Below are 12,029 nucleotides of genomic sequence, written 5' to 3'. Positions count from 1 at the left end.
GAGTGGCTTCAAGTACTGGCAGGCTCAGTCAGCCGGAACTAAATAGGACACCAATGACTGGCAAGTAATTCCAGCTCTTCTCCCCACCCCCAGCTGACCTTAAAAACAGTAGCTTACCATCATAGGAAGGCAACCTGCTGAGGTCGCCCATTTCTTGTATACTAGACCCTTTTCCAGTCCCATCTATCCTCCTCCACTTCACACCTGGTGATCCTGAAAGGACCTGGAGCTTTTGACTCAGCCGGTGTGTACCCTGTTTGTTCCCTTCAACTCCAGTCTGATTTCCTGTGGCAGGTACAGGACCAGGAGTTGTGACGATACCTGCACCTGGGTGGCATTATGCTCCAAACACAAGGGGGTGATTCTCTCAAACCTCATCTAATGAACTGATGCTCAATCAAAAGCAACCCTAATCCTATCACTCCAGAGTAGGATTTTAGGTCCCAGTACTAAAGAAGGGTCCATTTCACTATAAATTAACTTAGTCACTGTTTTCACTGTACAACCCAACCACTGTAATAATGTCCTGCTAAAGACAACAGTGAGAATGGAAAGTCACACAAGGGAGCTTTTGCTTAGCAGACAGGTCTCCTGAGTTCTACAACCCAGTCCCCAACTAGCACATTCAAGACTAAAGTCAATGCCTCAGCAGACAGTTGGGAGTGGCATAAAATGTATGAGATTCAGTGAGCTGGAAATGTTGATTCTTTTCTTCCCTAAGGAATCTGAACACAAAGGGTTCAACTAACTACTTCTGAACACCTTCACAACTTGCTAGGTATCGGCAGCCTTCCATATCCCTCCGAAAACATGGATGTCCCAGAGAAAACCAAGGAAGCTAAAAGCTGATCACCAAAGTTTATGTTTCTGCAAATATCTATACCTTTTTTAAATTTTCTTGATGAATTATAATTATGCACATTAATGGAATTTGTTGTTAGAATTCACAAATGCATACATAATTTGGTCAATTTCATTACCTACAACCTCCCTCCCACTTCTCTACTCTACTGGTCTCCTTTCTAATTTTCATGAAATTCTACTTTTTTTTAAATTTTTTTTTAGTTGTACACAATACCTTTATTTTTTTTAATTTATTTTTATGCGGTGCTGAGGATCGATCGAACCCAGGGCCTCACACGTACTAGGTGAGTGTGCTACCGCTGAGCTACAACCCCAGCCCAAATCCTCTCTTTTTTGTTACCTGACCCCAGAATGACCACTGAACTCGGGAAGCATCTCTGTCGTGCTCACAAGAAAGATGCCACAGGAAGTCACAGAAAACGCCATCTGGCTTCTCAAGCTGAGTGTGAGTTCAAATTCAGTCTTTGGCAAAGCAAGACAGTGGTCTCCGCACCCCAGCCCCACTCCCTCCAGCAGGGGGGCAAGTACCCAGTGAGCTCCTGCTGTGGATAAGAACCTGGGTACAGAAACCTTCCATCTCAGCTGAGGTGCAGCAAGAACCACTTGCCCAACTTCTTGGGACTCTGTTTAAGCACAGACACTGACTGAGACCCCAATTTCAACTTTCAAAGCTTAAAAGGCAAGATTCAGAACAGTATTTCCCAAACAATTCCAAAAACATTTACAAAGACTCCAGAACCACCCTTCCCAGAACTGACTCCACCAGGTGAGTGCCCTCTAGCTTCGCCTTCCAGGTCCCTCCTCCGCACTCATCTGATCCCAGCTGCTGGAGCGCAGCTGAGGACAGACAAGGTCCCTGCCCTGAGAGTTGGTGGTGTGGGGAGGAGACATGGAAAGACGATTTCCAACAGTTACAAATGCTATCAAGAAAACACATGCAGCATGAGAGTAGGCGGGCACTGTATGAGACCGAGTCCTCAGGGAAGGTCAGTCTGAGGAGATGGCGTGTGAGGTCAGCCTGAGTGGCACTAAGGAGCCAGCACACACAGGTGCAGAGGGGAAGGGAGAGCATTCCTGGTAGAGGAAACCAACCACAGCAGAGACATGCTTGATGTGTCTCGGGTACGGGAAGGATCAGCGTGCCGAGAAGAAAGCGGCAAATGGTGGGAAGTGAGTGATGAGCAAGCCGCTGGACTCCAGAGGGATAGAAAGTCCCCTCAGGGCTGAAGCAAGCTAGACCTAATCCTGTTTGCGTTTTTAAGAGAGATCCCACCCCAGAAGGGAAGCAAAACTGGAGGTAGGCATCAACATAGGGAACAGATGGGGCAGATGTCTAGGCGAAGAACACAAGAGCAGCTGGGAGGAGGTGGCACTGGTGGAAATGTGGAGGGTCAGATGCTGAGGAAAGAGAACCAAAAAAAACTTACATATGGATTCAATGCCTGAGAAGGGTAGAAGGCAGAATCAAGGATACTCCAGAGGATACTCAGGATGAGCTTGTGAAGACAACCCTACTCTCCGTTTTCACAAATATCCTCCCATGCTCTTCTCACCAACACTGACCCTCAGTCCTCACCAGACGCCTTCCAACATTGGCAGAGAACACTTGCACCCAGTCCAAAACAGCAAGGCAGATTTAAGAGTCAATACTTAAGACTCATGTATCAAAATGAAAGGCTGGTAAGTTCTGGCCCACACACCAGCTCAGAGCTATCAGAGGCCACCTGTGCTGCTCACCTCTCCTCCCTGATACCACCCCTCCAACTGGAAAGCCTGTTTCCTGCCTTTGCAAAGACCCTCCATCCAAAGCAGCTGCTCACAGAACAGTTCCGGCTTCCTTTTACCAAGGTTTTTAAAACAGCTACATTTTCTACCCTGAGTTTGTCACCATTTAAAATGTTGTGCTAGTTAGCAGTAATTATGCAAATGCAAGCAGTCATTTCTATTTTTAAAAGGGAACCCCATTTAGCATTCTTATATCCTGAAATGTTTAAAATAGCTAGTCCAGTGATGTTTTCACTTTATTCAAACTGTTTGTGTGGATTTAAATACAGGTTCAGCAGAAACCAAAGCAAGTCAAACATTTACTTTCTATTAAACATCTAAATCAGAAGATTAAAAAACTATTTTACATTTAACAGAAAAAAGCTGTCAAATCAGCACAGAGGCAGCTTCACCGTATTTACTGCCAAGCAGGGCTGTTGTTTGAGAGGTAATCAATTTAGGAAGGGAGGGATGGATTTCTTTAAACTCTTCAAAAAAGAGAAAAATACATTTGAACAAATCTTTTAATTATAGTATCTTCCAAAGAACCTACAAAGCCTTTATTCTTTCCAAACCTAATGCTTTTTAAAGGCAGCTTTTGCCCCTTAATTCCACATGAAATATTCAGTACAGCATAATTAAATTTTATTCCGTGCTATTTTTACTGGGTTCACAGAAATAGAGGGTGGCAGCATCTTTAAAACAAACTTCCCAGTAACTTTGCTTTCACAGTAAATGGCTGATTCTCAAAACTGAACTTAAAACACAAAACCTACTCTAAAGGCCTGTTTCAGTGCAAGGCAGCCAGGTGGTTTTAGAATGTCATAACCAGCCTTCAAATCAACAACTGTGCACTTCTCCATTTACTTAATTGCACTCATCACAAAGCACCTAAAGCGCCGATCTCCACTTTCTACATTTACATACTGGATCCCATGTCATTCTTCAGTGTCAATCTCTCTGGTGGTTAAAGGAAAGGGAAAAAAATATAAGACGGAAAGTGCCCATCCATGGCTAAAAGAAAATTTCAAATATATATCTGTATAACTGGCTCGACTATGCATGTAGGGAATGTGCTTGATGCTTTCCGTCATTTATATAAATTATACAACCGAAATCTTAAATCTATTTTCCCATCAAGAGTCTGTAAACTACAGCCTGGTGCAGTGGTGCACACCTGTAATCCCAGCAATTTGGGAGGCAGAGATAGTAGGATTTCAAGTTCAAGGCCAGCCTCAGCTACTTAGCAAGGCCCTAAGGAAGTTAGTGAGACCCTGTCTTAAAGAGCAGGGCATGTAACTCAGTAGTAATGCACCCCTGGATTCAATCACCAGTAAGAAAAAAAATAAAAGACGCTGTAAGGTACAAATTAATCCAAAGCACCCCTCTCTCAGGCTCAGCACCACAGATTACAGGAGCCCAGAGCTAAAGGAAAGGAAAGTGTTGAGTCTCTCCAGTGACCCATAGCAAAGAAAGCCAAGAACTGCAGCCTGTCACTTTCTTGGTCCCATGTGTGTACCCCTGGTGCAATGCAAGCCTACTGTAATGGACAACTGCCAGAAAATGACACAAGAAGCTAAAATCTTCACTACGAATTTTGAAAATGTCCCCACAGGGAACACTTCTATGAGTGGCTGCCCTCTCATTCCAGCCTGACTGCCCTACTTGTTCCCTAAGGACCCAAAGCAACACACCTGAGGGCAAACCAACCAACTGCAAAGAGTTATCAGGTGACACCTAAAGATGCCCGGCTAAAACAGGCAGATATCTGGATCCCTCCACAGCCTACCAGAAAAAAAGATAGATACAGCCTCTTCAGGCTCTTTAATGAGGCTTTAGGATTTCAGAAGATTAAAACGTATCTTAATTCACAGATCTGACTTTAGCTTAGATTTTTTAGTTACTGATTAAAAACAGAACAGAACAAAAAACCCACCCACCAAGCAGTGAACAAGGCCTGAGACCTGCTGCCACTACAGTCACCAGCACAGGGGCCGCTCTGAGCTGAGATGCCTAACCAAAAACAAAACAAAGACTAAGGCACATGACAACAAAATTTCTGTACCATAGAAAGAGGTACCACAATTCATATAAAAACACTGACACCTCCATCATATTTGCAAAAAAAAAACTTAAAAAAGACTCATTCTCATTTTCTGACCAGATCTCAAGGTTTCAGTAAGATGTTCTGCTAGCTTCTCAAGAATTTGGCCCATTTATCACTTTTTCAAATGACATCATCTTCTCATTCAAACATTTCAGTAGCTCTTGTAAAAAATATGTCACACATGTCTGTGCTGTCAAGGTTTATCTCTAGCACAATACGTAACCCAAAGGTCACAGACAAGATGCAGCCTCCCGGAAGAGGCTACAGTCATCCCAGAGCCTGTGGACAGTGCCAACAATGTTGCCACAGTGCAGAGCTTGAGACGAACCAATGGTTTAGATACGAGGTGTCCCCCAAAAGTTCATGTGTGAGCGGGGTATGGTGGCACATAATCCCAGAAGCTCAGAAGGCTAAGACAGAAGGATGACAAGTTCAAAGCCAGCCTCAGCAACTTAGGGAAACACTAAGCAACTTAGTGGGACCCTATATTAATAAAACATAAAAAGGGCTGGGGATGTGGCTCAGTGATTAACCACCCCAGGGTTCAATAATCCCTGGTACAAAAAAAAAAAAAAAAAAAAAAAAAGCACATGTGAGACAATGCAAGAAAGTTCAGAGGTAAAACAATTGGGTTATGAGAGCCTTAATCTAAGCAGTGCATTAATCCACTGATATGATCAAATGGACAGTGACTATACGTAGACAGATGGGGTGTGCCTTTGGGGTTTAAATAGTGGAACTATTTCCTTGTTGCCATATCCTGAGCTACTTTCTTCTGACACACCCTTGCGCCATGATGGTCACCTCACCTGGAACCCAGAGCTACAGAGTTGGCCATCTATGGACTGAGACCTCCAAAACCATGAGCCCTAAATAAACTTTCTCTTCTATATGTTGTTCTTATCAGGTCTTCTGCTCACAGCCAAACATACACACACACACACACCAAAAAAAAAAAAAAAAAAAAAAACTGAATATAAAACACAGGTTTCCTCTGAAGTTCTGCACAGAACAATGAGATTCTGTTAACAGGACCACCAATGCTGATTTCAGTAAAGTCCTAAAAAAAAAAAATGGGAATTGTCTATGAGGTATTAAAGCATTACTATACATATTAATAGCTTAAGTAATATCACTAAAATTGAGTTTAGTGAACTAAGTGTGGACCAACAGCCTTCCCAACACTCCACAGTTGCAGGAGTGCTGTGGGGAGGCACGGGCTGAACATGCTCAGGCTGTGTTTGGAGAATGACTCACTTAACTTGCTGTGTGGCCCCGATCAGGTCACCCCTTGGCCTCCCTTACTTCACCTGCATTCATGAAAAGGGACTGAGCTCTCCCTGTCTATCCTCCCAGGATTGTCAAGAAACCTTGTCAAGAAGTTGTGACATTTTCTTAGGTTGCTAAAACATGTAAAATATTGAGTGTCTCAAGTATTTTTTTCATTTAATAATGCTAATTACAGATTATTTATGCATTAAAACTAGCTAATGGACTTTTAATTGGGAGGCAAGTTTCCCGTTTCTAAAGATAATTCTGTTGTTTATTCATTTTTGAAGATCCATGTGCTTTTGCCTTCACCTCGAAGCTATGTGACAAGTAGCTATGAGACTGCAAAAATGCCCAGCTGAAATACTGATGGAAACTGATTACCCATCTTTCCTTAGGTTGCACAGCTCATTAAATGCACAGAAGGGGAAATACTTAGGCATTAAGATCCTGGAAAATCACACAAGACTGTTCTAATGTCAAATGGTCACAGACACAAGCAAGGTAAAAGAAAAGGAAGCAAACACCACATCAACAGTGGACACCAAGGATTCAAAGCAAACATCTCAGTCTCAGCAAGGTGTTAGCTGGCACTTAAACCAGATGTGACCCAACTTCACAGAGATCTCAGAGAAATCTATCAGGAAAACTCAACAGGATAAAAGTGGGGCCTGCAGGAGAAATGAGGCAAGGGTGTATGAACACTCCATACCGTCTCTGTAACTTTGCTGTAAAATGAAGTTGATCCAAAATAAAGTTTGTTTGTTTTAAATGACCTTTTAAGTTTAAAAAGGGCAGAGTACTTGCCTTTAAAGAAGAGAAGGAAAATGGGGCTGGGTTGTAGCTCAGTAGTAGAGCGCTCATCTCCCACGCGTGAGGCACTGGGTTTGATCCGCAGCACCATATTAAAAAAAAAAAGATATTGTGTCTATCTACAACTAAAAAAAATATTAGAGAGAGAGAGAGAGAGAGAGAGAGAGAGAAGGAAACATCCTCAGCAGCAGTTGGCAAAGGTCCACAAAGAGTTCTTAAACACACAGCATCTCACCTCACCCTCACGGGTATCTCTTCACATCGATTTGAAACACAGGTTAAAAGTCACCCCTATTTCACAGCTAAAGAAACCCACACAAGACACAGTAGCTGCCCCAGGGCCCCACAACTTCTCAGTGGTGGAGGGAGGATTCAGTTCCTGGCCTGCATGACCTCTGTAAAGGCCTCTGTGGGAAAGATGGGCCCCAGGAAGGCCAAAATGATAAGTGAGTACCACCAAAGACCAGTCATCTCAAACTGTGTCCTAGTCACCCCAAGGCCATCAGAAAGGCTCCCTCCTTAATCCTGCAATTGACATGGTCTCCCTTTTAAAGGGGAGATAAGAGATGCATCTAAAAATGGATGCTCTGGTTCTGGGAAATCTGAATGCTCGCATGTACCTTTTTACAGCAAACCCACCCAAAAACCCCCTCACCTGGATTTCTATTCACAACCTACACTGCTAACATCGCTGGGTTGCTAGCAAGTCAACTCCAGGACCAGAGTTTAACAGAGTAAGAAACTGATAAGCACCAAACACACAAAAAAAAGATATGATGACAGGCAGGCATCAACCAACTACCAGGGGACTTTCAAACTCCACCCAAAGGAAAAACTACCAGAAAGAACTAACAAAAAAGCAATCTAATTTAGAAGAGCTATCTGAAGGTTCTTGGGTCACAGTCCCTCTGTGCTTGATGTCCTCTGTGTGCCACCAGAGGGCACTAACTCATGGAATCGCTCTTTAAAAGCTTATGTCACATACTTTAAACGGCAGGAATGTTGAATGAAAACTAGATTTCAAACTATGAAGTGTTTTGTATGCAACTTTGACAGTGGCTTTAAAGAGTCACTGGTCACAAATTTTTATTTAATTCCACAAAACTTAAAGGTACACACATGCAGCTGCAGGATATATGAAAAACGTAAGTTAATCAAAACTTCAGATTAATCAGAACAACTCTTGAGAATGAAACCGAAAGTGGAGCAGCAGCTGCTGTAGCTCTTGCCACAGGAGCATCATCTGCACAGCCTGCCCCAGCACGTTTTACATGTGTGCGGGCGCACACACACACACACAAAAAAAAAATACGAGGAAAAGTTTTTGCTAAGAGCTTTGCTTTGAGAAGCTGCACTTGCTTCGATTAGAAGTGGACACTCACCCATACCCAACCACAACACAGTTTATTAAGCACAGTTAAAACATGCTTTCATCTCCTGTACTAGAATCCATCTAAGAATAAACAGCAAATTTTATGGGTGATCATTACATACTAGGTTCCTGTTCCAAGCACATTAACTTACTTAATACTGCATCCCTGAGAAGGTTTAAAATTCTGTCTTAGTTTCAAAAGTTCAACCTTGCACTTCTTGAATGCAATCGAGAATTCTTTTTTGCATTTGTATCCTCTGCTGATGATTAATTTGTCCACAAAACTATAAATACAGACTTGTGTGTTCTGCCTCATTAACCATTTCTTGTGATTACATCTTCACCCCAGAATTCACACTCCTTACACTTCCTTGGGAGGGTAGGATTATATAATCAAAATAACTCAACATTTAAGTCTAATGAAAATGCGTCACGCTCCAAGGGGGTTTTCTTTTCTCTTTTGCTTTGTGGTACATAAAAATCTGGCCTTTGCTTTTCACACTTTATTTAATGAAACTGAATCATATTTACTGATTTGATCAGAAATATTGGTCAATTCTCCGCATGAAATAAAATTCCAGCATAAATTGAACCTTGGTCCTTGCTTTAGTTGATTCCTTCACAGTGTATAACAACCCAAGTTTACGCTGAAATAAACAAAATCTGACAGATAAAATATGCTCAATCTGAAAAGAAGTTTTAGTTCTTTAAACAATTTATCACAAGTTAGTGCTACAAATAAACTCACCTTGAGATAACAGCCTACATCACAGAATACTATCTCCTTGGTTTTTGTTCTTTGTTTTAAAAAATAATAATAAAGAAAACTTCTCAAAAATTTACAAGAACAGTGTCAGTTTCTGGCCTATGTCAATACACAAGAAGTAAAGAGGACGAGACTAGGGCATCCGTGAAGGCCATCTGGAACAAAAGCACTTATGTTAGTATCATCTTAACACAGCCACACGCTCCAACACAAATTCTGAGAAATGCAATACTGGTGATTCCTGTCATCATGGGATGGGGACATCACCACATGTACTTACATGAACTGAGATGACAACGACGTTGCGATGCCATGTGATCTTATGGGACCACCGTCGTGCACACAGTCCACTGACAACCAGACATCGTCATGTGGCACATGACTGGCATCACCTCAAGTTCCCTGTGTATCTTTGTTAATGCCCACTTGATCTAGAAAATATTTTGATTTATCTTGTTTATTTGATGCCAACATTTATTAATAATTAAATATTAAGAAAATCATCCAGTATTTGTCTATTTTCTGCTTCCCTGATCCCCTTCCTCAATTGTTTCTTCCAACTCTCCCTGGTGTCGATGTTACAATATTCCAGAGAGCTGACTCCTATTTCCTCCCATCCATACCTTCGATCCAGGAGGCATGGATACCATAACACACAGGTTGTAATTCCTAAGTCCTCATACACTCTGGGTTTCCTGTTCTACCCTGAACTAGGTCAACAGTTATTTCAATCACAACAACATTTTTACACTTGATCCCAATTTTTCACTGCTTTATGACTTTAAAAGGCATGTCATATATAAACAGCAAGTAAAAGGGAAAGACTGAGAAAGGACACGAGGCTAGTGACCCACTAGTTCATTCAATAATGTTTATTGAAACTCCACTGTGCCAGGCACTGTCCTATGCACTGGGACATGGAACAAGACAGAGACCCTGCTCTCATGGAGCTTCCATTCTTATGGGAGACAAACAGTAATCAACATAAAGAGATTCCAGGGGAGGGAAGTGCCAGTAAGAAATGGAAGCCTGCTGAGGGACTGCGGGCAGAATAGCATCAGGGACGGGCACGAAAAACCCCAGGACCAGGAGGCACACAGGTGGAGACCTGCTCTCCAGAGACAAATGAGGCCACGGGCTCCTTCACAATCACTCTGGATGAGGCAAGAGGAGGTCACTTTGATCTATTTCATTTTTAGTAACATTTGGTTCAAATGAATTTGAGGTTTTGAGTACAATTAATTCACTAATAGAACTGTCTTGAGGCCAGATATGGAGCTGGCAGGACGGTAAAGCTCTCCCTACGAATTTTGCCAGCTTCACCCCAATGTGTCAGACCTCACGGCTCCCGCTCTGTGGATCCCTCTTCTTGCTGTGCCCATGAACAAGTATGTGGTGAGAGCCTGAAATAAACAGGTGTAAAATGGGTCAAGGCCGCCGCTTCTATTTCTGTTTTTAACTGAAGAAAATTTGCCCCATTTCTAGAGGCAGAGAGAGGAGAAATCTGAATAAAAAGGCAAACTACAGCATAGATTAAGCACATATAGTTGGTATGTGTATGCATGTACATGTACATATACATCTACCCCACACATGCTGTGTTTACATGGAGCAACAATACCTCAAAATTGGGCTTTGTACAGTCTTTAGGCAATCACTACAGCATAACTTTTATTAAATTGTAGATTTTGTCTTCAAGAACCTATAACTTTTTTAAAGGATCAAATTAAAAATTAGAGGTTCAAAGATGATCAAGGTCCAGATTCAATTAATGCTCATTTTAGAAGGACTTTATTTTTTAGCTTACTATGCAAATTCAGCAAACTACTTCAGTTTTTGTTTTGTTTTTTTTTTTTCTAATATAGCATCCCAGGGGAGTCATTATGTATATCGGCTCTCTAATTCATATTAGCATGTCTAAGTACATATTGATATAACAGAACACCATGCTCTGAGAGGCCCCCAGCTAGAGACTATTTGTGAAGCACAGCACTAGGAAGGTGGACTTCAATTCCCAGCACTTGCTACTGTACTTTCTAGACCCGTTTCATGGGTTAGAAAAACACAGCATTCCAAAGGGATACTGGAGGGTGCATGAGTAAAAGGACTAATGTTCCTAAGTAAGATAGGAACCTAACAGACTACAGGTGAATTCCACAGTGGCCTTGAAACTATCAAAACTACTGATGCAGAAGGAAGTCTCAAGATATCTGTTCGTTTACCTTCCTTAGGGACTACTGCAGGGACAGAGTCAAGTGAGTGACTTCAGTTCAAACAGGGAATACTGTGCATATGAATCTCATAAGGCAAGTTGGACAATATGAGGAAGAGGGGCTGGATGCTCATTTCTTTCCCCAATTTGGAACTGAATTCCAACCAAACCTCAAACTAACTGAATATAAGCATGACTGTTTAATTCCAGCGGATCAAGGTAAATAAAAAAGTCCTATCACTTTCAGGCATGTGCCCAGTGCTCAGAGGCCAGCCACCTTCACAAGCCTGCAATAAGGTACTTTTTTAAAAGGTCATGTTGTGAAAAGAAAAGAGTTGTGGGTTTCTTACAATGCAAAGTCCTCATTCCATTTGTGATCTATTTCCTCAAGATTTATTTCACTTAATCATTAGTTACTTAAGATATCACAATGACAAATTGAAGATCTCAAGGTGATCAAATGTAAATTACTTTTTTCTTTTTGCATAAAATGTGACCATCTCTGGAATCAGACAGCAGCTTCTGACTTGTTTTCCATTGCTCTCTGCACATTTGCTCTCTGCTACCAAAATTTTAAGACCTGTATAAACAAAAACAGTATTTATTCTTCTCTTTCTCCAAAACAGGAATCAAGTTTACCTTTTTGACTTGAAGGTACATTACCCCACCATCACTCCCCCCCCCCCACCCATCCACCCGAATTCATTCACTCACAACCATGTGCAGATGCTGGGCTGGGTTCTAGGGAAACAGAAATAAGGGAGGCCCAGCACCTGCTCCCAAAGAGCTCCCAATTTAGTAGATTAAAGACACCAATAAAGAGATCATGACATTTTCATGGCGACAGTCCTCACAGGGGATA

General features: G+C 41.9%; 2 protein-coding genes across 3 annotated transcripts in view; both read right to left on the bottom strand.

Moving 5' to 3' along the window:
* Window positions 1-12,029, bottom strand: part of LOC113180919 (calmodulin-binding transcription activator 1) — a 687,512-nt gene that overhangs the window by 661,956 nt on the left and 13,527 nt on the right. The gene's annotated exons all lie outside the window — the stretch shown is intronic.
* The window catches only part of LOC113180921 (calmodulin-binding transcription activator 1-like), an 87,634-nt gene continuing 85,447 nt past the window's right edge, over window positions 9,843-12,029 (bottom strand). Inside the window, exons 4-5 of one of the 2 annotated variants that reach the window (XR_003300540.2) lie at window positions 11,639-11,747; window positions 9,843-10,358 (exon numbers count right to left, since the gene is read on the bottom strand). Coding sequence is in view for 1 of the 2 variants with exons in the window: in XM_026386138.2 (XP_026241923.1) it covers window positions 11,730-11,747 (18 nt within the window). In the remaining variant the exon portion in view is untranslated. Of the gene's footprint in view, window positions 11,748-12,029 lie in introns of both variants that reach the window. The other variant, XM_026386138.2, reaches the window with a different exon arrangement.

The sequence above is a fragment of the Urocitellus parryii genome, chromosome 11 (assembly GCF_045843805.1).
Source record: "Urocitellus parryii isolate mUroPar1 chromosome 11, mUroPar1.hap1, whole genome shotgun sequence".
NCBI lineage: Eukaryota > Metazoa > Chordata > Mammalia > Rodentia > Sciuridae > Urocitellus > Urocitellus parryii.
The sequence above is the reverse complement of the archived record's forward strand: the minus strand, read 5'-3'. Positions and strand labels throughout refer to the sequence as shown.